The sequence below is a fragment of the Protopterus annectens genome, chromosome 8.part0 (assembly GCF_019279795.1).
Source record: "Protopterus annectens isolate FY-2018-M chromosome 8.part0, PAN1.0, whole genome shotgun sequence".
NCBI lineage: Eukaryota > Metazoa > Chordata > Ceratodontiformes > Protopteridae > Protopterus > Protopterus annectens.
In genome coordinates, this window is record NC_056741.1 from 726994142 (window position 1) to 727022069 (window position 27928).

At 39.2% G+C, this 27928-nt stretch overlaps 1 protein-coding gene across 5 annotated transcripts in view; it reads right to left on the reverse strand.

The window, feature by feature from the left end:
* Positions 1-27928, reverse strand: part of LOC122808998 (ras-related protein rab7-like) — an 867514-nt gene that overhangs the window by 209764 nt on the left and 629822 nt on the right. For all 5 annotated transcript variants that reach the window (XM_044080178.1, XM_044080177.1, XM_044080176.1 and 2 more), the window contains one exon: positions 15536-15662. In XM_044080178.1, coding sequence (XP_043936113.1) covers positions 15536-15662 — 127 coding nt within the window. The remainder of the gene's footprint in view (positions 1-15535; positions 15663-27928) is intronic.

Below are 27928 nucleotides of genomic sequence, written 5' to 3' on the forward strand. Positions count from 1 at the left end.
TTTTCCATAAACACTTTCTCTCCAAGTTTTAATTCTTTGCCCTTAGCCACAACTTTGTCAGGATCAAGTCTTTCTGCTGGTAGGTTTGCATCTTTACTAATACAGGCCTTGGCTACTTTCTCACAGCCAGATTTGCAGCATACAGATGGAGTGCCCTTTTAAGCCTTTACCTGGCTTTTGGTAACTAGGGTAGAACATACTTGGATCCAACTCCTGCTAGGATGTGATCCAGAAGCCCCTGGAAAGTTGCTGGGACATTTTTCATCCCAAAGGGTGTTTTAGTGAATTCATACATCCTGAAAGAGGTAACAAATGCTGCCCTCTTTTTTGCTATGGTTGCCAAGGGTACCTACCAGGAACTCAGTTAAGTCAGTCCTAGTCAACTACTTTTCCCCCATCCAGCTACTCTAAAGCTTCATCCATCCTATGCAGAGGGTATGCACATATTTCTGTGTGGCTGTTCAGTTTTTGATGGTCTAGAAAAAAAACTGGTGCTTCCATGACGTCAGTGCCACTGGTGAAGCCCTACTGGATTATTCAATTACCTCCAGATATAACATTTTCTACAGTTATTTCCACATGGCATTTTTCACATCCACAGGCATACTACCCTGTACGGAGACTTCTGATTTAACACTGGGTTTCTGTGTCTACATGGTACACTACAATCTGGATACATTCTGGTTTAGCAGTGAACATCCTCCAACTCGCACAGCAGTGCTTTGATTTCTTGTAACTGAGGAGGGGAGAGTTGTGTGACAGTACTACCTCACTGAGTGAAGAATTAGTGGGAATTTCACTGATGAGGTCTACCATCAGACACCCTATTCCTCTTGTGACTCACTGCAGACACTAAGTACTAAGCCTCTTCATTGTGGTACGGCTTTACCACATTGACATAACAATATGTGCTTTACTCTCCAAGTGTCATCTCCACAATATAATTCACACTAACATGCAAGGACCATCAAAATTCTGCCTATAATTTATTTCACTGAAGAGGATGCATACCATCACTTTTATCTGACTGTATACTCTTGCAGTCTGTCAGTTTAGTCATACAAGAACTTTTGGTTCTGGTATGCTTACATTAGGTGTTCTTATGACATCCCTATGAGCTCCTTAGGCTGAGTTCTGACAATTAAGATATACTCTACAGTGGACTATTTTGTGGAATCATAATTACCCTTCCATTCATTATGAATAAACTCAAGGAGCCCTCTTTACCCTGGGACCATAAAAAAACACAAGTGGTGAAAAAAATGTGGATTCTTGAAGTACCTTTCCATATGCAAAGAGGAAATGGGGCAGATGCTTGTTCCACTACTACTTGAACTGATCTGCAAATGCTATTAACATAATTTTGAGAGTATAAATGAACCTCTCCACTGAAACATTAATTTATGGATTGTATGGGATGTTTTTTAACTGCTGTACCCCCCAATTATATGTCTGTTAAAATCTCCAAGTGCAAACCCACCCTGCTGAAAATCTCTGCAGAGTATTTTCCAACTTTTCTGCCTCTACAGTGGACAAAGCCACCACCCCAGAATACTTAGTAACATTATCCACTATACCAGTCTCTTAACTGTGTGTTTGGGGTGCTAAGAGGCCCAAGAATGTCTAAGGATACCCTCAGAAATAGTTCCTTCATAACTGGCCATGGCATCAAAACAGCTTTCGCTTTATATTCTGCGTTGCCAACCTTCTGGCGCAGTTCACATGTTTTGCAGTATCCTTTGATGTCATTTGCAATACCAAGCCAATAAATAGTTTGCATAAGTGTCCTTTTGGTACAATTTATGCGTAAATGGCCTGAAGAAGGAATACCATAAGCTATGACAAGAAGTGTCCTATTACAGGTCCCTGGAAACCAAAATCTGTTTCATTTCTCCCCCTTCATGAGGTTAATCTCTGTACAGTAATCACTAGTTTCAATATATTTGCTCCTTCTACCCTTGAGAATCAGCATTCTCCTTGGCTATCTTATTCAAGTTGTCTGTAAAATGGATATGAACAAGTAGGCCTACCTCACTTGACTTTTTTTAAAGCTTTCCACTTCTTCTTTTAACAGATGTCCAGTGCTTTCTGATAACCATGTCTCAAATTTACATTCACTGCTATCACAATTTCTTACTATGAAGTAACTTATTTTAGTGGAAGTCCAGTACCTCTGCATCTGTGGTTCTGATTCAAGTTTTTTTGCTATGAGCTAGTCTTTTTTCTGGAACTGTCAACATTACCAGCCTCTTTAGCAGGTGATGACACCAGCTGAGTCTCACAGTTCCTACCTTTTACATGCAATTGCTTCTACGCCTGACTGCATGTAACTATATCTTCACAGAGTATTAAATCATCATAGTATTTTCCTATTAGAATATTTACTGGACTCTTGATGAAATAATGTGACCTGCTTGCCTCCTGCCCCTTTCCTAGCTCAAGTAAAGCCTGTGTTCTGCAGATGATGAGGTATACAGCTTAGAAACTGTTTCAGTACTCTCTGTTAGGATAGGGTACATGTCCTTATGAAAATCTAGAGCATCCACAGTTTCAAGATAACCCACTACTGCTGTTTTGTTACTTTTATTAGCTCCCTTACGTGGTCTTTGTTCCCCAAATTCTCATTGTGGACATTTGGATCTTAGACTTTATCTGGCTACATTGGAAGGATTTTATTCCAAGACCCTGCAATTGCACTTGAGCCAATATTTCCCCTCTTTCACTTGGGCAACCTGTTGTGAAGATTTAGACTGTGCCCATGGTGCTGGGTACACCTTTCTTATACAGTTGTGCTGTGCAGGTTAGTGAGAGGTTGCCTTTTTCATTTCTTCACCTGTCTTAGACTCCTGAACTGTTAACTAGATTTGCATGTCTTCAGGTAAAGTACTAACTGCTTGTGTCGTTATTAAGAGGTCTCAAAATATTTTAAATGCCGTGGCCTGATATCCCTTCATCCAGCTATGAAAGTAAATGCTTATTTCTGCAATACAATCACTCATGTTGTTAAATGCCTTTCTTCTCTGCTGTCTGAATTTTTTTTCTATATACTCCAGAAATCAATTTAAAATATTCAGATAAACAACATTTAACCTTATAATTTCAACAATTTATTTCATTATTGATTCAGCAAGCATTGCCTTACCAAGGAGCAGAGGTGTTAAAAAATCTTACCCATTGCCCCTGGTCAGTCTGGTGTTGATTACATAGCCATTCAAATGCCTAAATAAAACTATCAAAGTCGACCCCTGTTTATACTGAGGAAACTATATGGTGCTGACCTTGGCATCTAGGGTTCAGACCCATCCCCCAAAATGCAAGTGTTTTTGACAAAGGACCTGCATCTTCCTTGTCATGCTGGCATTGCTTCTGTTTTTCATCTGCTCTTTTCCCTCCACCTCCCTTCCAGTGGTGTCAGCTGCTGTTAATTCTCATTCTCTTTGCACTTCAAGCTGCTTCATTCTCTTAGCTGCTTCAAGCTCCAGTCTCTAATTCTAACTGCTTTCTACAATCACATGGAGATAAAGTGAGTTGCTTCATTGCATCCATTGCACCTTGCTGCTTTCAGTTTTAATAAACTGATTTTCAGCTGCACTCAGTGCTGCTATCAGTCCCTTTTTGAATATATCAGCATAAAAAATTCTCTTAATTTTGCATTTATTAATCAGCTGCGACACCAACATTTTTATGTATTCCACAGAACATATTTTTTCTGTTTTCTAACTACTCTGACTAAAAATAAAATAAATATGGTCCAAGATATACTTCTATATATCTATACTGTGACTAAAAGTGCAAACACACTTTTTGGTAACCAAAATTGATTCATAGGCTACACAAGTCCCAGTTATAAGACCAACTACTACTGACTAAATCTAGCCGAGGTGGTCCAGCGGTAGCATTGTTGCCTCACTGCAAGAGGCTCTCCTGTTCGATTCTCGGCTGAAGTGCCTTCTGTGTGGAGTCTGCATGTCCTCCCCGCGGTCGAGTGGCCTCCGAAAGACATGCGTGAAAGGGCGTGTCTTCGCTGAAGGTTGGGCGTCGGGCTGGCAACTCGGCACCATAAAAATCTACTGCCAATCATTAGCAGACTGGAGTTCCGCTGTGGCGACCCCTAACCGGGAAAAGCCGAAAAGATAAACAACAGCTAGTGACTAAATATATGTAAAGAGTAGTGGTGCAATTCCAATTGCTGCCTCCAATTAATATGTGATGGCAGGGCTACAGGTTCTAACTCTGATATCATTGCCATCAATGCTGGATGTTTTATATATATATATATATATATATATATATATATATATATATATATATATGGGTCTATATTATATATTCAAACTTTCTAAACTTCAAATCCCATATGTTCAACAACATATGATCGAAGTTTAAAAGTTGGAATATATAATAAAACAAAACAAACAAAAAAAACTTACCTTAACGGTGTAGGTAGGGGGGGCAAGCCCCTGCACCCACCACACCCACCCCTAATTAAATATACCAACTCCGAGGTCGCACTTCAGTGCATAAAAGGGAAATTCTCCCATTCTGCACCAAACAGCACAGTTACGTTTAACCTTCGAACACTTGAAATTTCGATCATATGGTGTTGACCATATGCCATTCTAAATTTCAAGTGCTCGTGGTTCTAATAGTAACCCTATCTATATAAATATATATATATATTTAGAATATATATGTAGAAAAATATAGTCACTTAGATGCATGTTTATTTCTCTTGCTAGCATGTATACATTAAAGGGTTAAACTAGTCTTAGGTGAGAAGCAAGTAAAAAAAAAAAAAAAAGGCATCCAACTGTATGTATTACATAATATTTTGTGCTTGGTACAAGCTTTAAGGAGAATTACAGATAAGAACCCAGGTGCAGGGAGGATCGGAAGACAGAATCAATTTCCCAACAGGAAAGACTCCCTAAAAGTTTAAGATTGGCATGGAATTCACCTTAAAATGTTAACCAAGTATTACATCTAGCAAATTCCAAAGATTGCTTTCATAAAAAAATGTATATAAAGGACATTAAAAGTGTATGATGTGAGATCTGATTTTTGTTATATCTGGTACATGTAGGAACACATTTGTTCTGAGGTAACTGGAGAATATCATTTATGCTGCCTGAAAAACTAAACCTGGCACATTAAAAACTGTAAACTGTAACAGAATAGTACATGTAGTCTGTTAAACAGACAAGTTAATTTATTAATAACTCTGCATAATACTGTGCTAAAAAGGTTACGGTCTGCAAAGTTCAATGCATTAATCAGACTTTGGTTTCAGCAAGCACCTTCATCATCATTAAATAACATTTCACTGAAATGTGCAATGGAAAGTACAGTTGTGTACACTTACTATAAATGTAGATGTTATTCACTGTTGAAGTCATTACATTTGGGTAATCTTCTGGCAGGTTGCCCTCAATTGGCCTGAATTCCAAAGTCTTGGGTCCTGCGTCGGTTGCCGTCTTCTCTTCCATGACGTCAGGTCATCAGTGGTATAAAACATGCATCCGATGCCATTTTGTTTAGTTTTTCTTGCCCCAGATGTCAGGTGCCCCCAAAAAAGTAGCAAATAAATAAATAAATTTATATATATATATATATATATTATATATATATATATATATATATATTATATACATGTATATACATGCATCAATATAAACTTTACCTTCATCTGCAAGCAAATACACCACATAGGTTATAGAAGATAGAGAAGGAAGGATAAACTCCAGAATGACAGGGGGATGGCGGGAGGGTAACCTGGACTGCAACAGTGAATACACTCAACATCTACATTTATGGTAAGTGTACACAACTGTACTATGTTCTTCGTGTTTCACTGTTGCAGTCATTACATTTAGGTAGAATCCCAAAGCTATGGTTGGGAGACTGGAGCTAAACAACATTAGGTGCGGCTATAAGGCCCTGCAGCACTGCAGTGGCAAAGCCTGCCCTGGACTTAAGAGAGGCAAATGATAATGCTTTGAGAAGGTGTGAACAGAACGCCAAGTAGCAGCCTCTAGAATGTCTTTGGTTGATACTCCTCTGAGAAAGGCTGCTGAAGTAGCTGCAGCTCTGGTGGAATGAGACCTAATGCCCTTGGGCACAGGTTTTCCATGGTGTAATTAGCAGAAATGGATGCAGTGGCTTATCCACTTTTAAACTGTCTGCTTTGAAATAGTCTTTCCTTCTGATCCTGCAGCATAATTTCACTAGTAATTGCTCAGTTTTTCTTAGAGCTTTAGTCCTGCTCAAGTAGAATCTTAGCTGTCTGTGTACGTCTAAGGAATACAGAATTCTCTCTCCCTTGTTCTGCGGATTTGGATGAAAAGTTGGCAGATGAACTGTTTGGTTAAGAGCCACTCTGGAAACCACCTTAGGCATAAAAGTTAGATTTGTTCTCAGAGACACCCTGTCCGGTTAAAATATGATAAAAAGCTCTATAGACATGAGGGCCTGTAACTCTGAAACTCTTCTTGCTGAAGTAACTGCTAGTAGCAGAGCTGTTTTCCATGATAAGAACTTTATATCAGTGGTAGCAGCTGGTTCAAATGGAGGCAGGGTGAGCTTTTCCAACACATAATTGAGGTCCCAAGCAGGTAATGGTGATCTTCTAGCAGGCCTTAAATTTTTGGCTCCTCTGAGATACTGTGTTAGTAAAGGATGAGAAAAGATTGGTGGCTCTGTATTGTAATGAGCCAAAATGGCAGAGGCATGGATTTTAATTGATGAGAAAGATAGGCCTTTGTCAAGCATCTCAGTTAAGTATTGTAATATCTGAGGAATATTTGGTTCTACTGAATCCGTTCCATGTGTTTGATTCCAAGCACAGAATCTATTCCATGTGTCAGCATAAGATTTTCTAGTACTAGGCCTTCTGGCTTCCAAAATAACATCCATCACAGCTTTACTGAGAGGTGTTGTTTGTATAGCTACATGATCAGCCATGCTGCCAGGTTCAATGTCTGTAGCTGATTGTGCAGGATCTGATTGTTTTGCTGGGACAGTAGTTGAGGTCTTTGAGGTAAGGTCCAAGCTGGGTACTGAGACAAGTTCCTTAGGATTGGGTACCAGTACTGGCGAGGCCAGACCGGGCAATTAATCATCTTTGGCTTCTCTTGTCTGACTTTTAGGAGGATCTTGGGAAGAAGAGGCAGAGGAGGAAAGGTGTAAACTGATAGTTTTTTCCAACTGAAGGATAATGCGTCCACTTTCCATGCTTGTCTGTGATAAGTCCTTGTGCAGAATCTTTTCAATTGATAATTTTGAGGAGAAGCAAATAGATCTATATCTGGGCTCCCCCATTTCTCTGTTATCATGTTGGAAGACTTGTGGATTTAGTTTCCACTCGTGAGGATCCATAAGGTTTCTGCTTAAATCATCTGCCAGTGTATTTTGTTTTCCTGGCAGGAATTGAGCTTGAAGATGTATTTGGTAGGTCAAAGCTGTGTCCCACAGTGCCATGGCTAATCTACAAAGGGGGTATGAGTGTGTGCTCCCTTGCTTGTTTATATACCACATGACTGTGGTGTTGTCCATCTTTATCAGTAGTTGCCCTGGATGACTTAAGTCCTTGAATGCTGTTAGGGTATTTTGAACTGCTAGCATCTCTTTCTGGTTGATATGCAGATGCATTTGTTTTGGGGTCCATATGCCCTGAATGCATCTTCCTGCCATGTGGGCCCCCCAGGCATAATCCGATGCGTCTGTTAAGGTTTGGCTGGCGGGGGGGAGAGTGAAGGTCCATCCCATGTTTTGGTGACATGCCTTTGCCCACCATAGAAACTCCTGTTGTAGGCAGGGAATGAGAGGAATCATTGCTGCTTCCAGACTGTGAGAATGTTGACTCCATAAACTTTTCAGGTACCACTGAAGTTTCCTCATATGCAGTCTTGCATATGGAATCGGTAGGATGCAGGATGCCATGAAGCCCAAAGCCTGCAGAATTTGTCTTGCAGATAACTGGGTCTTTGTTGCCATTAGTTTAAAGTAAGTAGTCAGTTGCCTTTACTCGTCTGGCATGAGGTAAGCCATCTGGGCAGTTGTATTCAAGCTTGCACCCAGGAATGTTATCTTTTGAGCGGGTACCAGTTGTGATTTAATTTCGTTTATTGTGTACCCTAGGCATGTTAGAAGCCTTTGCACAAACACCAGGTGTCAAAGAAGAACGTTCTTGTTCTCTGCTTGAATGAGACAGTCATCTAAGTAAGGATATATTTATATATTTACTTGCCTGCAAAATGCAATTACTGGTTCCAGGCACTTTGTAAAGACCCTGGGCACAGTAGATAAGCCAAAGGGCAGTGCAGAGAATTGGTAATGCCTTAAGCCAGCCTTGAATCTGAGGTATCTTTTTCAAGATTATATTGGGACATGCAGGTATGCCTCTTTTAGGTGTAATGTCACCAGCCAAGCATTCTTCCACAGCATGGGCAGAAGCTGCTGCAAAGTCAGCATCCTGAATTTTGGAATGTCCAGGTATGTGTTCAAAATCGATAAATCCAGTACTGGCCGCCAGGCCTTGTCCTTTCTGGGTACAGTCTTGAGTAAAAACCTTGTCCTTTTTCCTGTTCTGGTACTGGCCGAATGGCCCCCATATCCATGAGGGACGTAACCTGTTTCTGTGTCTCTGCCCATTGATTTTGTGACAGATCTGGCCAACCATTTGCCATTGGCAGAGTGTGGAAATGGAATCTGTATCCCTGTGATACTATGATTAGTACCCACTTGTCCTGGGTTATTAACTGCCAATTTTGAGCAAAAAGTGCTAACTTTCCCCCTATGGGTGCTGCCAAAAGATAAGTGCTTGAAGTAGGCAGAGGGAAGTCATTGGGATTGTTTTCTGTACGTTTGCGCTTCATCTCCTCCAGATTTGGAGGTAGAAGTGCCCCATTGCTTTGACCTGTACGAATCTTGCATCTGGTATCTGGAACGCTTACGGCATCTGGATTTGCCCCTTTGAGCTCTGTCTGACACAGGAAAGGACCAATTTTTTGTAGGCCAGTGTCTACTGAATCTAGGTGGCTGCACTTGTAATACGTCTTTAACAGTTTGCATAGACCTAGCTTTGTCTTCCATTTTCGTTAAAACCTCTTCTGCCTTAATACCAGACAGAGAATCATGCTGTAAAGGAGCATCTAGCACTTTAGCTTTAACATGATAAGGCAAATTCTGTTCCTTTAACCAGGCATGCCTCCTAACCACAGATTCAGTAACTGCAGCTCTCCAGGAGGCCTCTAAGGAATCAAAACCACATTGCAAAGTATGCTTTCCAACCTGTTCAGCTGCATGCAATAATTCCTGCAATTCTTTATTTTCTGCACATTCTGAAATCAACATCATTTTCTGTTTCAGCAATCCCATAACATGTTGTTGGTACTTAAGCATATGAAATTGACAGTTTAAGGCCCTGATTGCCAAGGTTGCAGATGTATAAACCTCTTTTCCCCATCTGTCCAGTGCCCTTGAATCTCTGTCAGAGGGGGTAGGATTTTTTGCTGTTGAGGCCTTAATTTCCTTTGGACCCTGTGAAACAGTTTCAGGATCAGCAGCAGGGTTTCTAAATAAAAATGTATGTGAGTCAGGGACCCTGCAATATCTGTCAGGCTTACTGGGAGCCGGAGGTAAGGAGTCAGGGGTCAAGCTTGACTCCGAAAACACATCATCCACAAAGTCTAAAAAAGGGGGAATGGCTAAAGGCCTGTGCTGAGGGAGGAGAAGGAATCCCTGAGCCTCTTTTTTGATTGCGAGAGCTCTTGACTCTCCCAGTGAAAATGCTCCCTCAAAGTATGCAAGGTTTCTCCAAATTAATAATCCTCAGGAGGAGATGCAGATGGTATAGACTCCTCTGCATCAGAATCCTCATAGGGAGGAATAGATAATTCCTGATCAGAAGAGGAATCAGAAGAAACAGAAACCTGATCTGAAGATTCATAATCAGTGTCTTGCCTAGGCCTCTTATCTGGAGGGGGATGGGTACGCCTGATCAAGGTAATGAGGTCATCAGCCATTTTGATCATCTGTTTTTTAGGCATAGAGGCCTGTGCACATGGCTCATGCATCATTTTTTTAGTTTTAGAAGTTGCTGTTATCTTTGGTTTTGCAGCTGTCGACGGTTTGATATACAAATGTTAAGGTCTGAATACACCCTCAGAAGCCGGTGCTCTTGCGGCATGCCGGACTCCACATGGGTGTCGGTAGAGGCCTGCAACTCAAAGGCAGCGGATATCAGGGGCTGCGAAAGCGCCTCAATGAGTACCGGCAAACCAGCGACTCGCTGAGGAGAAGCTACGTCATCAGTTTTGGATCTCGACTGCCTTTCTCTGTCCTTTTCTTTGCATTTTTTATGTACTCCGGTAGTCGGATTGCTATCCAACGACATTTCTGGGTAGTTAAATCTGCTTCCAAAATACTTTGATGCAAAAATATACCGACGCTTAATAGTGCGTTTGGTTAAATCTGGCACAAAACCGACAGCCAGGCAAGTTGTGATCAGGAATACAGTATAAATGGAAATCCTTATGAGGTATTTGCTTCCCACAAGGAATACAATTATTAACTTTTTCTGACGTCGGTAAGGGGCAAGAAAAAAGTTTCCCCAACGGGGTACTTAGCTTTAGTGAAGACTTCAATTCTGAAACTCAAACGCAAATATTTCAGTAGGCGGCCGACCAGCACTTGCGAAATGCTTCTGCTTCGAGGCAACCGCGCGGCAAGAAAGACTAAAGAAAATGGCGTCAGCTGCATGTTTTATACCCCTAACGACCTGACGTCATGGAAGAGAAGACCGCAACCAACGCAGGACCCAAGACTTTGGAATTCAGGCCGACTGAGGGCAACCTACCAGCAGATTACCCAAATGTAATGACTGCAACAGTGAAACACGAAGAACATCCAGTAATCTGGGGATCAAATCCCACCACAAATACTAATTAAAACATAAGGATACCCTTATCACAGTTTATTACAGACTCTCTCTGACACCGACTTTAATCTCTTCTAATTTCTTAATGAACATAAGTAGCACAGAAACAGTCCAGAGAACTTCTAGATCTTCCTTCTGTAAGTCTTTCTTACATTCTTGCAGGCATGGTCTACTGGGGCTGTGAGCTACACATCTTCCTGGGTTACATGAAAATTATACTGAAGTTGTTGATCACACTTTCGGAAAGATAGAAACATCCTTTTGTTATTTTGCTATTGTCTGTAGGACAGGAATGCTGTGTCATGGTCTTTCCCACCAAATATAACCTAGCTATAGAACTGAAACTTGCAAGCAACTATTAAAGGTGAAACAGCAGCTAACCCATATATACCTAATAAAATACAGACATGAAAATCTGTGAATCAGAAAGCAATCCATGAAAAATAGTGGAAGCTGTGGGAGATCACTTAAAAAAAAAAAGAATATATAAGTATACACTGATTTAACAAAATGCAAGACAATTAACACTGAAGTAATGAAGCCAGCATTTCGAATATTAACATAATGAAAAAATGTAAACATCAGAATAGTGGTAGTGTTATAGTTAGGGTTTTTCAAAGAAAGGTGTAGGGTTATAGGGAGGGTTAGAATTATCAGCCAAAGTGGTACAGAGGGGTTTCATCTCCCTACAGCACCTTATTGTTGTTCTTTCGGCTTTTACCGGTTAGGGGTCGCCACAGCGGAACTCCGGTCCGCTAATGATTGGCAGTAGATTTTTACGGTGCCGAGTTGCCAGCTCGACGCCCAACCTTCAACGAAGGCACGCCCATTCACGCATGTCTTTCAGAACGCCACTCAACCGCGGGGAGGACATGCAGACTCCACACAGAAGGCACTCCCCGCACTCTAGCCGAGAATCGAACGGGAGAGCCTCTTGCTGTGAGGCAACAACGCTATTCCTGATGATTCTAACTTTGCATCTTACCTTCGAAAAATCCTTTCTATAATCCTAGCACTACACAAGACCAACAGGACACACACACGCACGCACACACACACACACACACACACACACAAACACCAACACACATGCTCTATACTAAATCTATCCCCTTACTTAATCTTATGACCCTAACCCACCTACACTCACACAAACACTTCCTTTCGAACATCTGATCATTTCAGCATTAGTTTCTAAAGCCCACACACGCTTACAATCTTTGATTAATCTGAAATCTTAACATTTCATTGAACAGAACACTTGGCAATCATTCACTCAGTGCACTAGCAGCCAGTATATATATATATATATATATATATATATATATATATATATATATATATATATATATATATATATTTTTTTTTTTACTGGAAATATTCTACTTGGCATAAAATAACCCATTTACAATGGAGGTCTGGGGAAGAAAAACTCCAAAAAACAGTAACAATTTAATAAAATAATGCAATTGATTTGGTACCAAACATTACATACAGAGGTAATGAATGGTATAACTGAAAATAATAAATATGATACACATTACAATAACAGTACAGCATAATGAACCATGTAAAGAAGAAGTAAAGTCAGTTTAAACTTAGAAATGAATATGAATTCCAAAGTCATAAGAAATTTGGGTTAATGCAATATGGAAAGGATCAATAACAAGGAAAAAAGAGAAGAAGAGATAAAGAAAAGGGAGAAATGGAGTTGAAAATAGAATCAGAAATTAACAAAAGCTTTGTTACACAGAAAAGAGAGCAAAGAGAAAGTTGTAAGGAGTTTAATGATTTTTATAATGTCAATGTGCCATCAGCAGATTGTATAATTTCTGCTGGAATAACAGCTTGAATAGCAGAAAACAAGGCTTGACTGCAGGATATATAAAATCACTGACCTTTCTGCCAATGAGAAAGTATTTTCCAACCATGTTCATCCTTAAAGTATATTAGTTCAGACTACCAATGCAATCAATCAATTAATAAATAAAATGTTTGGCAGGCTATGAAAACTATGAAAGTAGGAACAGTCTTACAATTAGAAAGAAAAAAAAAAATCAGACGGCCAAAAATTCGGCAGTGAATAAATGTGTCGGGCACATTCAGGCAAAATTCCCTAAAGCACATTCTGCTAAGCTGAACTTTACCAAAAAAAGCACTACAATCACATAACACAGCACAGAACTTGCACGATTAAATATACAGTTCAATTTACGGTTACCCATTCAATCATCCAGATTGCATTTGAAGACGGCCAATGAGGTTCTCTGCTTGACATGAAGTAGGAGTCTGTTTCAAAGGTGTGGTAGCCTCTGGGAAACAAATGTGTCCCATCCAGCAGATTCTACTAATGTTACATACCAGGTTAAGACCTTTAGAGCGAGTAACCGGTGTACCATTTGACTTACAGATCTGCAGCATTTCCAATAAAGCAGGATCAAAGACTGCCTTATATGCAAGGCAGAGATCGCCTCTGAGTAGTCTGTATGAAACAGAATAAAGTGACAGTAATTTTAGATGATTATAATAGGACAGATGCTGAAGACCTTGAATGTTCCTTGTGAGGAACCTTTGGTGTCTCTCCAATTGCTGCATGTGCTTGGAAGGGTACATACCAAAAGGGGCATTGTACTCAATTATTGGCATGATGAGAGAAGAGTACAGGGAGGTTATAACTTCTTTTTTTCTGGAGGCAATGTCCTTACTTATAAGATGAGTAATACTGAATGGCCTTCTTACCACTGTGGAGACATGATGATCGAAGGTAAAGTTGCTGTCAACCTGTGTGCCCAATGTGTACATAGAATATTATTTATGTGGTAGTTAGCAGGAACATCGCTCTTACCCAAAGGGATGATAATACATTTTTTTGCATTGAGTTTAAGGCCATGACTTTGGCACCAATTATTAGTTTGTGTAAGACCCTCTTGTAGGATGTTGACATTGTTTGGAGATTCTATAACCGCTCCCAGTTTGCAGTCATCACTAAACTTTGTCAGCCACAGATCTTCAGTTTTAGCTTGTACTTCAAAGAAACAGATTCCAAACAGCAGAGGTCCTAGGACTGATCCCGGTGGAACACCACTGGTTTCAGGTCTGCTGTTGGAGGTGGATTCCCCTATTTTGACTATATGATTTATATCAGTGAGCCAGTTAGCAACCCATCTAATTATATGCAAGGTTGATACCAATCTGGGTGAGTTTGCCAATTATGCCTGAGCAAGGGATAGTGTCAAATGCCTTGGCTAAGTCAAGGTAGGCTGTATACACATATTTCCCCTCACTGAGGGCCTTTGTGACTGTCTCAAAGAAGTCCACCAGGTTTAACAGGCATGATCTTCCTTTGACAAATCCAAACTGAGTAGGGGCAAGTGTTTGGAGATTACCTATATCTTTGTTGATAAGGTCCATGATGATTCTCTCTATGGCCTTGCAGATAAGGCTAGTCAGGCTAATAGATCTATAGTTTCTGAGGTCAGTGGAAGCACCACCTTTGAGCAAGGAGATAATGGTGGCATCTTTCCATTCAGCTGGGATGAAGCCAGTGCTTAGACTATGATTGAAAGGAGTACCCAATGGAGTTGCTAATTCTTGTCTGAGCCCATGTAGGATGCAGCCTGGAATGTTATCAGGTCCCATGGATGCTGTGTTTTTGACCTTAGAAAGGACGTTTACGACCTGCTCTTTAGAAACACAAAGTAGAAAACGGGTGGAAGGGATGTCTTTAAGTGTGGCAGGGACAGGGAAGTGAAGTTTTCACAGAACCTTTGGCTAACAGCTTAGCAATGTCCACAGGCTCAGTATATATGTGGTATTATTAACATCCAGTTCTGCACAAATATGTATGGGCCTTTCCTTTTAGGTTACGGATGCAACTAAAGAACACCCTATGGTTGTCCTTAGTTCAGGAAGTTAATTTGGATTCACAGTTAGCTTTGGAGGACCTCACAAGATGTCTTATTTGCTTGTTTAAGCTGAGGAGGGTGTGTTTCCAGTTTACGCCTTGAACCCTCTTAGACAGCAATTTCTTCCTCTTACTGTAAGTCAAACAAAGTAATTTAAGACATTTGATGAAATGAGATTGGCTGTCTTTTGATCAGTGTGCTTCACACAAAATTGTCCTTCACCCTTCCAAGGGTACCGCATAGCTGCTTTGTGTATACCTGTGAGTGTGTGTGTGTGTGTGTGTGTGTGTGTGTGTGTGTGTGTGTGTGTGTGTGTCTCAATGAGGTTGATGTGAGGTACAGTCTGAGTATCAAACAACAGCACTACATAACTGCATAAATGACAAGACTGTAATAACTACGGAGGATTATGTACTGCATCCATCCATTCCACAGCCTTGGGGATTCTTCTGTCAAGACAGGTCAAAAGCTAAGCTGACACTAATCAGGTCAAGAGAAGCCCATCATGTGGAAGAAGTTTACAGACACACATACATGATATGGATGCTCACATGCTACAGTGAGAACATTTACTAACACAACATCAACTGCATGGAAGAAAAAGTAACATGATACTGATTTCTGCTATACTTATAACAGATTGTTATATCTGGCATGATTAAAAAGTTTCAAATCTGTGTAACACAGTCCATACCTGCACAATGACTTGTTTGTTTTCTAGCTTGATCTCTTTGACAAGAAAGTCAGCACCGATTGTGGCTCTGTAGAGGCTACTAAACCGATTGTTCACATACTGATTCATTAAGGCAGACTTGCCCACCCTAGAAAAACAAAAACAAAGAACAGTTCAATGCTTATGTTCTGTGTGTAGTTTGGAACACAGTCGGCCAAAATACAGGAATTAGTATGTGTGTGTGATGTTCTTCAGTATAGGATTCCAGGTGTCCTTAATGCCTCTCTTTTTCAGTATGGGAAGCCATCCCTCAAGAAAGTCAGCTAACTTTCTGTTTCAATGTATTATTTATCTTCACCATGTAAACTATAGCATAACTAATATATGGAGACATCAACATAACCTTGGATAATGTTTCCTAAACCTTCAAAAATGATGACATCTCAGCACTTCATTCCCCTGTTGTAGGGTAACCTATCTCTTTTAGGAAGGGAACTTGTTTTACACTATATGCTCTTCCCAACATGTTCTAAAAATCCTGCTTTATTAACAGTCTCTTATTGTCTTCTTTTCTGCTCAACAGAAGATTTCATGCAGTTTGCAGTGAGATGGAAGAAACCCTCCGCTAGCTGCAACAACTGTTCTGGAGAACTGTCTTTTTGGCTTGACGTGAGGCATCAGTGGTGCCTTACTGTGAGTTCTGCAGGCAGAAAGAATCTACCTGCTCGGAAGCTGTATTATTCTGAATACAGGTAAAAGAAAAATGTGCAAATAATTACATGACAATGCATCATACACTTTTCAGTGCATACGGATATGGCTGTTTTAAAGAACTAACAGTATTGAAAAGCATGCTATATAGTTATTCCCATATATTAAAAATTAATATATGTGTAAAATTTGCACACGTTTGGGGATCCAGGACACCAGTGACCTCAGGCAACCAAGGAATAACCATGCTCAATATAAGAGATGGGTGTTAGTTCCACAGTACTGCCTTACTATGCATTAGTGGGCTTTTTATTGTATGGCTCACTCTGTAACTAACTCCACAAAGCATAACATAACAATAACATACAAAGATAACAATGTGAGCCCATGCATATGCTTCCACACTAATGGCTGATTGAAGACATCTAACAGGACTGCTATACTCTAATTGTCCATCACTGTGCTCCTAGCATGCACAAGGGAGTGCTGAGCAAACAAAGTGTGAGATCTCACTCAAACTGCCTCAACGCAGAAAGGCAGGTTATTAGCAGTTTGGTTTCCCCTCCTCCCCCGTTCCAGGCCAGCCCTCTGACATCTGAGCTGTTACTTGAATCTATGTCATGGACACTGATACTAGCCCTCATTCATTGGGCTAACCCTCAAATTCAGATTTTTGCAGCTGAGTTATGTAATTAATGAAATGAAAAAGAGAGAGAGGAAATTTGCACCTCCTCCCCTGATTTGACTCAATCCATGTTTAATCACAGGTGAAAGTTAACTACAGTTTTTCATCCTGATATGCTCTACACTAGTCACCAACTGCTTTCACCTACACTACTCACCAACTGCTTTCACAGTATGTCATGAAGTCTCCTCAGTTTGCATCCTAATGGAAACTTTATTCCCTGAAGAATGTTATGTCTTGGCCCTGTAGGGCAGAGCCATGTACCTTTGTGCAACTCTGTATTAATCTGCAGTAGCAGTAGAATGTCACAACTGCTTCTCTGAACAGATAGGACATTTTTCTGCTAACCTTTCCAGAGGAACTGAAGTATGGTGCAACATATAATGACTACCTGCCCACATTATAGCATTTAAGATTCAAAATGCTGCACTAAATCTCATTAAGGTGCAGCCCCTGTTCTCCTACAAAGAAGGACAGTCATCAAAGGGTATGCAATCTTTCCTCACTATTGTGCGATTCAGATTCATTTGCAAACATGTGCCATCATAAACTTAAATTCTACACTACTGGGCAGACCTTGACAATAGATCCTCAATGAAAACAGTTCTAGGCAATCACATTCATAAAATGCTCATTTATCAATATACTAAGAGCAGAAATATACAGAAACTGACATCAGACAAGACAACAAGATATAGTTATGCCCTTCCCAAAGTATTTCTGGACTCCACACTGCTTGAGAAGAAGACCATTGCTGGACATATGAGCCACACATTCACCACTCCATATTTCTAAGGATTTTTCACATTAGTCTTCAGTCCGTCCACTTCCATTAACATGTAACAGCTCCTCAATCAACAAACTTTTCTGAAAGCTGATACTGTATTGTAGCCTATTATGTATTAAATACTCAGACTTTTACCATATTACATTTCTCAATAATATGACACAGATAAGATCACATAATCTCTCATCTTGTGAATTTCACATCTAGATCTGTTGCATCTCAGATGCCTTTCCTTCAGGTGATTTTATCCTATATTGCTCCCAGTTACCTCTTTCTTCTCCATCACACTTACATTTTCCATCTCCTTTAGGAAAAATTATTTATAGTCTGCTTGTGGTATAAAAATACCTGTGCAAACACTTCCAAGCAAAGACCCTAAATATTCTAGACTTTGTTGCACATTTGGGAGCCATACATATGTCCTCCCATCCATTGTTTCTAAATGATTTGCTTACTCAGTCTCTCTTCCCAATATTTTCTAACCTTCAATTGATTCCTATATTTATCATGCAGTAGTTTTATGCCTGTATCATGCAATATTTTATATGCCTGCAAACTATCCATTTTTTAATCAGCAGCTTCTGTTCTAGACTCAGCTAAAAAAACATTTCCCTTAGGACTGTCACAACCAGCAACAAGGTGTGCAACTGTTTCCAGTTCTGTTTTACAAAACCTACATTTGTCTGCTTCTCCAACATGCTCAATGGACCTTGTAAACCAATGTGTATGTAGGCCACTATCTTGAGCCGCCAATATTAACTTTTCATCTTTTGGTTGAATTTGCCTATCCTTAACCATTCTTGCATTCAATTCTGATCAACATGAGATTCTTTCTGGAGTTTTCTATACTTGCAGCTATACTTATGCATTTTCCACATTTCTTGCCTTCTCATCTGATCCGTCACCTTATATTCTTTCTTTTGTTTTTTGGCACATTCAGTTTGATTTCCATTCCCGATTGATGCTGATATGCTTCTGCTAGACTTAGAAGGGAAGTCATCTTAGATTTATTCTCCTCATGTTTTAAAACTTTCACTATGTTTGGATCTTCTGAGGTCAGCAGACATGTATGCAGTCCCATGACTGCAGATCTATACATGTAATCAATTTCAAGGAGGCCCATATCTCCTTCGGAAAGGGGAATATATAATCTTGGTATACAGTGATTTTTATAACTCATCTGATGAGCATGAAGCATCCTTCTTGTTTTCCTGTCTAATCTATCCAACACTTTTTGGGGCCAGTCAATCACTCCGAAACTGTAAGTTAGGACAGGAAGAGCAAATTGGTTTATAGCTTGAATTTTGTTCCCAGACGTCAATGCTGTTTTCAGGATTAATTTAAGCCTTCTAAAACATTATTTATTAAGTTTTATTCGCATTTGTTCATGTTTTATTGTTGATCCTTCATCATTTCCCAAATATTTATACACTCCCTCTTGCTCAAATTCTTTTATATCACATTTCTGTCCCAAACTGATGTTTTCTAGGTGCTGCAGCTTTCCTACTTTAAAAGTTGCTTTTGCACATTTATTAAGACCAAATGACATTCTTACATCATCTGAAAAAGTTTTGACTACTTGCAATTGTGCTTTCAGTTCCTCATCTGATGAGCTATACAGTTTTAAATAATTAATAAACAGAAAATGAGAAGTCTTTACACTTTGTTACTTTCTGGGAGCCAAATTATAGCCATGGCCTAAGCTTTTACACAGGCAGCTTAATGGGTTAAGGGGAGACAAAAGAGCAAGAGATAATATTCTGTATGACTTTTGTTATTCTCCTTAAGGATCAGCATCCAAAATCCCACTTTCTCTTTATTTCTTGAATCCCCCCCATGCTTCATCAACATTCCTTTCCACTTTGAATTATAGCCTGCTGCTTGTGTTATGTACATGAACCTTAACTGTGTAGCTCTAAAATATCCATTCATATCATGTAATCCTAAGCCACCTTGTTCTGTTGAAAGGATCAACATAACCCACTTGACCCTTGCCTTCTTTCCCTCCAAGATAAAAATCCTTCAAATCTTTATTAATGACTGTCCACAACTTCCCCTCTGGTTGATAAAGGTATGCCTGACTTGTATATACAACTAAAGGCCCTAAAATCATTTTCACTGCTTGTATCTTGCTAGCTATACACAAACAAGAGCTTCCAGTTTCTCAGTTTTTAAAACACCTTTATTGAATTACTATTTGTGATACAGACAAACTTATATTTATATAAAAATAATCAAGCCATATTAACAAATTCACATTTGTAAACATTGTACATCACGTATATTGTAAAATATCATATAGTCAAAGCAACATTACATACACTGTTCAGTTCCTACCTTCTCTTAAACCTCATTCCTCCTCCATATTATTTTTCTGCATGTATTTTTCCTCCAATTTCCATTTTTTTCTATGCAATTTACTCCCACCGTTTTCTAAAGATCCCACTTGCTGTTCTTTTATATCTGTTACAATATTCACTAATTCAAATATGGTTGGTTTAGATTTTGATTTCCATTTTCTAGTAATTGCTTTTTTGGCAGCTACCACAATTAAACTTAATAAGGTTTAACTATCTCTAGGTAATTCAGATCCTGTATCCCAGCTCAAAAAAAAATCATTTCATTAGTTACACTCATTTGTTCCCCCAGTATACATGGCGGTGTATTCTGTAGGGACTTTTTAAAGTCTCCCAACTCATTACAATCTCAAAACATATCTTCCCAATTACCTCTTTCTTCCTCATCACACCTCCAACATTTGCAATCAACCTGAGAAAAAATTCTTTGGAGCCTGTTTGTGGTATAAAAATATCTTTGCAAACACTTCCAAGTAAAGATCTTAAATCTTCCAGACTTAGTTGCATATTCGGGAGCTATACTTATATCTTCCCATTGTTTCTTTGTGAATTGCTTATCCAATCTCTTCCCAATATTTTCTAACCTCCTTTGATTGATTTCTATAGTTATCATCCAAGATTTTATATGCCCTACTAAGTACCCATTTTTTTAATCAGCAGCTTCTAGTCTACATTCTAAAAAACTTTACTAGTGCTGGTCTCTCACTTAAGACCCTCCTATTTCTGTTTGCTTTTACTCTAATATCAGTCTCTGATGGGGAAGGCAATCTCTAGCCTACAGTCCAAATGTATTTTTAACCTTTTCCCATTCTATTACCTTTCCCTGCCTATTTTCTTCCAATTCCTTGCCTCCTTTGCCAGTTTTCTGCAGTAAATTTCAACACCCTCTTGCCTATTCTCTGTACCCCTTATAGCAGCCATCCCTATCAGCACAATTTCCTTTCTCCATCCCAGTACTGGCTTACTTCTTAGAACATTTTCTGCTACTTTATAAATAAAATATTCTATATGGTTTGTAATGCTTCTTAAGGATCTTTGCATCCAAAACCCAAGTCTCTCATTATCATTCCTTTCCATTTCGACATATAGCTTTCTACTTATGCTATGTATAGGAGCCTAAACTCTGTAGCTCTGAAATACCCTTCAAATTAGGTAATCTCAAACCACCTTGTCTACTGGAAGGATCAACTTATCCCACTTGACCCTCCCACACAAAATCCTTCAATGCTTTATTAATTCCTATCTACAACTTCTCCTCTGGTTGATATGCCTTACCAGTGTATAAAACTGAAGGGACAAAAAACATTTACACTGCTTGTATCTTGCTATCCATATCCATAAAACAGAGCTTCCAGTTTCTCGGTTTTTGTATTATATTTTGTTTAATCTCTTCCCACACAGCCTTAGCTGCCATACCAGACTCCTTTTTAATCCCAGCTTTCAAGTACTTAATTTTATCATGTCCCCTTAAATATGGATATTGCTGCACCAATTAGTGTGTGGGTACATAATTTACAACTATTGCCTTTGTTTTATCTTCATTAATTTTGTATCCCAAAAAGACTTGAAACTTGTCTCAGAATTTTCCAAAACACTGAAATGTGCCTTTCTGGTTTTATCAAGTATATCATTTGCAATTAAAGCCAACTTTTCTTGACTACCATGCCAATTATATCCTTGAATTTCTGACTCCCCTATTTTCTTTGCCAATGGTTCTACATATAATGCAAATAACAAAGAGGAAAGAGGACACCCCTGACTGGTTCCTCTGCTTAAAGTGAACTTATCAGAGAGGACCCCCCTCATTAATTTAACCCTCTGATCCCTCATATATCCTCCTAATCAACAATATAATTTTATCAGGGAATGCAAATTCTTCCATTGATCTACTCTTAAAAATCCCAGCTTACTTTGTGAAATACTTTGTCTGCATCAAGATCCACCAACAGCAGCAGTTTTTTCTTACATTCTACTTCCCCTGAATCACCACTGTTCTGTTACTGTTGTCAAATATTTGCCTCCCCTCCACAAAACCAAACTGATCCATATCTATCAGTTTTGGCATCATCTTTGCAACTCTTTTAGCCATTCTAGACATAAAAAACTTTATAATAGTTTAGAATTGAAATGGCTCTATATGAACCTGGATCTGATTGGTCTTTACCATCTTTAGGTATTACAGCTACCACTACTTTCTCCCAGGATGTTATTGCTTCTCCTGCTTTAAAAAATACTGTTAAACAAAACTTTCCAGATCTTTATCACTTTCTTTCCGCATAGCTTCCAAGTTTCCACAGGAATACCATCCATTCCTGTGGACTTTCCTGTAGATTGGTATACATCACCATTTTATCTCATCTCCTCCTATCCTATCAGTAATTGAGACTTGTGTACTTTTAAGCTTTGTTTATTTAATTCTTCCAGAAAATTTCCATTTGTACTTTTTCTTGATTTCCACATTTTTCTGGTTTATACAGATTTTTTATAAAATTCCTGAAATATCTCTAATTTCTCCAGAGAGTCTCTGGTTATTTTTTTTTTGTTATAGGCTCCCTAAGCTTGGCAACAACCATTTCTATTTTCTGTTGCCTGAGCTGCTGTGCTAAAAGTTTGTACGCTCTGGAGTTATCATCAGAAACAGTTGCTGAACAGTAATCTTTCTAAATTCATGAATATTATCGAGGTAGTGTCTTATTTTCTCTTTAGCACTCTGCAGTTGTTCCTCGTCTTGTTCTGTGAAATTCCCCCCATTCTGCAATACTTTAACCTTTGTCAGTCCCTCTAAATAATTCTTGTTACTTCAAAACCATATCTACTTTTCTTTTATTTCTACCCTATTTTTAAACTCCACTTTACTTTTATCCTGCTCCCTAGCTATATTTTCAGAAGAAATTTCTATCTTCTCTAGTAACTCTCGATTAATTTCTACTACCCATTTCTTAAATTCCTCATTTTTTAACAGCTAGGTGGGGAATCACCAGTGTCTCATTTTTATTTCATTACCCAGTATTTTTAATTTGGTTATTATTGGTGTGTGATACGAAATAGTTATTGGATGTGTATCAAAACTTTCAACTAAATGCACATGTTCTTGTGAAATATAATTTATGTGTAGCCTAGCCTCATTTTGTACCTTTGGGAATAATATGTAAATTCTCTCCAAGCTTCTACTACTGAATTCACATCTTCCATACCAAACAGTTTCATAAACTTCTTCAAAACTCTGCCCTCTTTTGTTACATTTTCCCTTCTATTTCTAGGCTCCCCAGATACATCCTTACTGTTGCAAATCAAATTAATTCCTCGCCTATAAACTATGCTCCTTGCTAAAAGCTGATCATTTCTTCCAGAGTTTTCTTAAGCTCCACTGCAGCAGTTTTAGGTGGAATATAAATACATGCCAGTGTAATCCCTCCTCCCTTTTCAGTAGACCCTTAGTACTACAAATCTACAGTTATCTTTTTTTCCCATTCTATCACTATTGGAGCTCCTCTCACTATTAATATAAGTACTCCCCTTTTTCTTTGTCCCAGATATTTCCTCTGAATAACCATCCTGAAAAACCTCTGTAAGTCAAATTCACATGCTCAAGTCTTTCCAAATATGTCTCCTGTAGCACAGTTATTTTTACTCTGAATTTTTCGATATAGTTCATTAATCTTTCCTTTTTAGACACACCTGTGAGACCATTCACACTTAAAGATAATATGGAAAGTGGCATTATGATAAGTTATTATTCCCACTTATGTGTAACAGTTTTTTTTTAAATGTCTAGTTTCAGCTTTTGGTTTACATGCATATGCTGTTTGGCATTTTAATCATTTTTACAGACATTTCTTGTCATATCTATTTGAACCTGTGTCACATCTTACAAAACATTTTGTTTTAATGAAAAACTTCAAACAAAAAAACAAACACCCCCCCCAAACCCATTAACCTAACTTAATACTAACACATAAAACTATGTACATCTTCAAACAATGGTGTTTAACCCTCCTTATAGAACAATTGTCCTAGATTGACAGCCACACTCAGTCTTAAATTAGTTTATAATGAAGGTTATCTATGCTAAAATACATGGTACAGCCTGTGCTTCTACTTCCACTAAGTGTTGTTTTTGTCTTACCTTTATTTTTCTCCCAAATGTAGAAAAAAACTTGGATGCTTTTAGAAAACATTATCTCCTAGCCATTGAAAGAAAAAAAAATATTTTTTTTATTGGCCTCTTATCAGATGTTTCCATAGAAGCATGAGAAGAGAACCAGATACACAAATGCCTTCCACTATACATACTGCACTGCATACATTTATGTACTACAGGGAAACTTTTCATTATATTCAGAGTTCTTTTATTTGCTTCCCCATAAAACTTATTAAATCAAGAAAATGCCTTAATCCAGACATTTCCCCATGGAAAAGTAAGAAAAAGCATATCAATTTTTTTTCTTGTATCATGCTCTTTTGTCAAGGCTTTCTTCTCTTTTTACATTTCTTAAAACTGAACAAGAGGAAAGAAAGAAAGAAAAAGAAAGAAGAAAAAAATCCGGGCACCTGTTTACTTTAGTATCCCTATTACACACAAAAATAGCTGAAAAACTTTACTTTATAGCATGCAGTATATGTCACATATTATAAAAACGCTGTTAAAAACAAAATTTTGTTTTAGTTACAGTTAACTCTTTCCTTCCTCTTCCCCTCTGCTAAATGTTCTTCCAAACATTAATGACATGAAGTAGGGCATATGCTTTGGAGTCCCCTACAAGTTTAACAAAACAAAAAAGTCCAATATGTCCAGGTTTTCTTGTTTCATCACGTCACAAATGTAATTAATGCTTTATAATCTCACATTTATTTATCAGTTTCCAAGTTGCTGATTTTCTTCCTGTTGATCTCCTTCTTCCAAATCCATTCTCTGGTTAATTTTCAATGTACTCCTGCTTCTTTTAGTCAACTCTTGTACTTTTTTATGTCTCTCAAGCATTTTCCTTTGGAAAATTGGAAATGGTTTTAATAGCATAGTTTCTCTATGGGCTTTATTATCAGAAGAATAAGAAGCAGAATCCCCTTTTGTTTGATATCTCACTTCTTGTTGGACAAACTTTTTAAACTCTCCCTTTGCATGTTCTACTATCAAAAATTATTTTGGCCCACCAGAAAAAAAAAAATATTCTGAAAATAGCTGGATACAGCAGCTTGAATCTCACACCTGCTTCTTGACATTCCCTGACTGCTGGAATAAATTAACGCATTTTCCACAAACACTCTACTGTCTCCAACTTTTAGTCTCTGTCCTCCTGACAAAGTTTTGTCATCCTGCTGGTAGGACTGCATCTCTACTATTAAAGATCTGTGCTTCTTTCTCATGGGCAGGTTTGGAGCATTCACACGATGTGCCCATTCAATTAACAACTGTTGCTGCTGCAAAATACCAGTCCAGTTGCTTATTTGTGCTTTCATAAAATTAATACTTTCTGTTCCTTCCAGCTTCTCTGGTACAGCAGAAAAGCTTGTGTTTTCCCCTCTGTGCTCTGACATCTGCGTCTATGTTCACTTACCAAAATGAAAACAAAAAAAACGTGAACAGCTAAACAGCGAATGGGAAACAGTGAATACGGACATTACTGAACAACCTATGAAAATAAACACAACAACTGACCATGACTGGCCAACAACCAGGAAGCAATGTGACACATAAGGTAAGTAGAGGGAGACCTTATAAATTTGCCCTATTCCCCCTCTGTAGTGTAAACTTGGAGTTGGTATATATAATTATGGGTGGTGTTGGAGGCAAAGCCCCCACCTTAGTTGGCTGGGTTTGTGGTGTTGGCTGAATATGGCCATTCAATTTGTTTATTTTTGTAGAAGTCGTTGTATGGTAATGTCTGTATTCTCTGTTTCATGTTCCGTTTTTTTTTTTTTAATTTTGGTAAGAGAACACAGACCCCTGTCATCTAATTCTATCATTTTTTGAAACATATTTTCTTGGGCAGTCTCATACTCAGCCAGCCTTTTCTTCATTTTGACCTCTGACTTTTGCAATCAGCTCACATGAATATCTGTTTAAATGCTTCTCCAATTTTTTCCAGCCTTTTGTTGTCTGAGTTGATATACTGCTTCAGTTGTTGTTGTTTGTCTTTTCGGCTTTTCCCAGTTAGAGGTCGCCACAGCGGAACTCCAGTCCGCTAATGATTGGCAGTCGATTTTTATGGTGCCGAGTTGCCAGCCTGATGCCCAACCTTCAGCGAAGGCACGCCCATTCACACGTCTTTCGGGGGCCACTCAACCGCGGGGAGGACATGCAGACTCCACACAAAAGGCACTCCAGCCGAGAATCGAACAGGAGAACCTCTTGCTGTGAGGCAACAACACTACCGCTGTACCACCACGGCTGTCCTGATATACTGCTTCAGTATACTGTTTATTTTAATCAGGTATGAGCAAATTTGACTTTTTTTGGTCTACATTACTAAAAGTCATGTCTTGCATCAAAGCTGGAGTTTGAAAGTACAGTTGTGTACACTTACCATAAATGTAGATGTTCGAGTATATTCACTGTTGCAGTCATCACATTTGGGTTATCCCTGCCAGGGTAGCCCTCGGCCAGCCCGAATACCAGAGGCTTAGCATTTTTGTGTCGGTTGCTGTCGCTTCAGGACTGACGTCAGGTCATCAGTAGTATAAAGTAAGGTAGCCGATGCCATTACATCAGTTTTTCTTGCTCTAACCTGTCAGGAGCCCCAAGTCGGAGCCATGTTCTGGTGGAAGAACCCAACCAGTAGAAAATAAATACAAATATGTCCCTTGTAAGGAAAGAGAAGAAAGAAGAGGGGGTGGAGGGAAGGAAAGCAGGACTGCAACAGTGAATACACTCGAACATCTACATTTATGGTAAGTGTACACAACTGCACTATGTTCTTCGTGTTTCACTGTTGCAGTCATCACATTTGGGTTGATTCCCAAAGCTGATGAAAAGGGTGGAGACAATCACAGTACCTAGGGGCTAGCTAGGATGCCCTGCAAAATTGCAGAGGCAAACCCTGCCCTGGATTTGGAGATGATAGGCAGGTGGTAATGTTTGGTGAAGGTGTGAACAGATGTCCAGGAGGCAGCCTCCAGGATGTCCCTAGTGGGAACTACTCTGAGGAAAGCTGCAGAGGTGGAGGCTGCTCTGGTGAAGTGAGTCCTGACCCCCTTAGGGGGAGGTTTTCCATGTTGTTTGTAGCAGAAATGGATGCAGTGTTTGGAGATAGTTTTCTTTGGCGATGGCTTTGCCCTCTGCCCTTGCAGCAAAGCTAACCAGCAATTGATCAGACTTTCTGTAGGATTTAGTCCTGTCTAGACAGAATCTGAGCTGCCTGTGCAAATCTAGAGAGTGCAGGATCCTTTCACCCTTGTTCTGTGGGTTAGGGAAAAAGGTGGGCAAATGAATGGATTGGTTGAGACCCACAGTAGACACCACCTTGGGCATGAAGGATGGGTTAGTCCTGAGGGATACCCTGTCAGCATGGAAGATGATGAAGGGTTCCACAGCAATGAGTGCTTGCAGCTCAGAGACCCTTCTGGCTGAAGTGATGGCCAGAAGGAAAGCTGTCTTCCAGCAGAGAAATTTTAGCTCTGCTGAAGAGGCAGGTTTGAAGGGGGGGTGAGCTTTTCCAACACAAATTTAAGGTCCCAAGCTGGGGTTGGTGCTCTTCTGGCCTCAAGTTGCTAGCCGCTCTTAGGAACTGTTTGATCAGAGGGTGTGAGAAAAGGGGCTGCTCAGTGGGAAAATGAGCAGAGATAGCAGAGACATGAATTTTAATAGAGGGAAAAAAAAGAGTCCACTGTGTAACAGGTCAGCTAAATAATCCAGGATGAGAGGGAGGGAGGGGTGC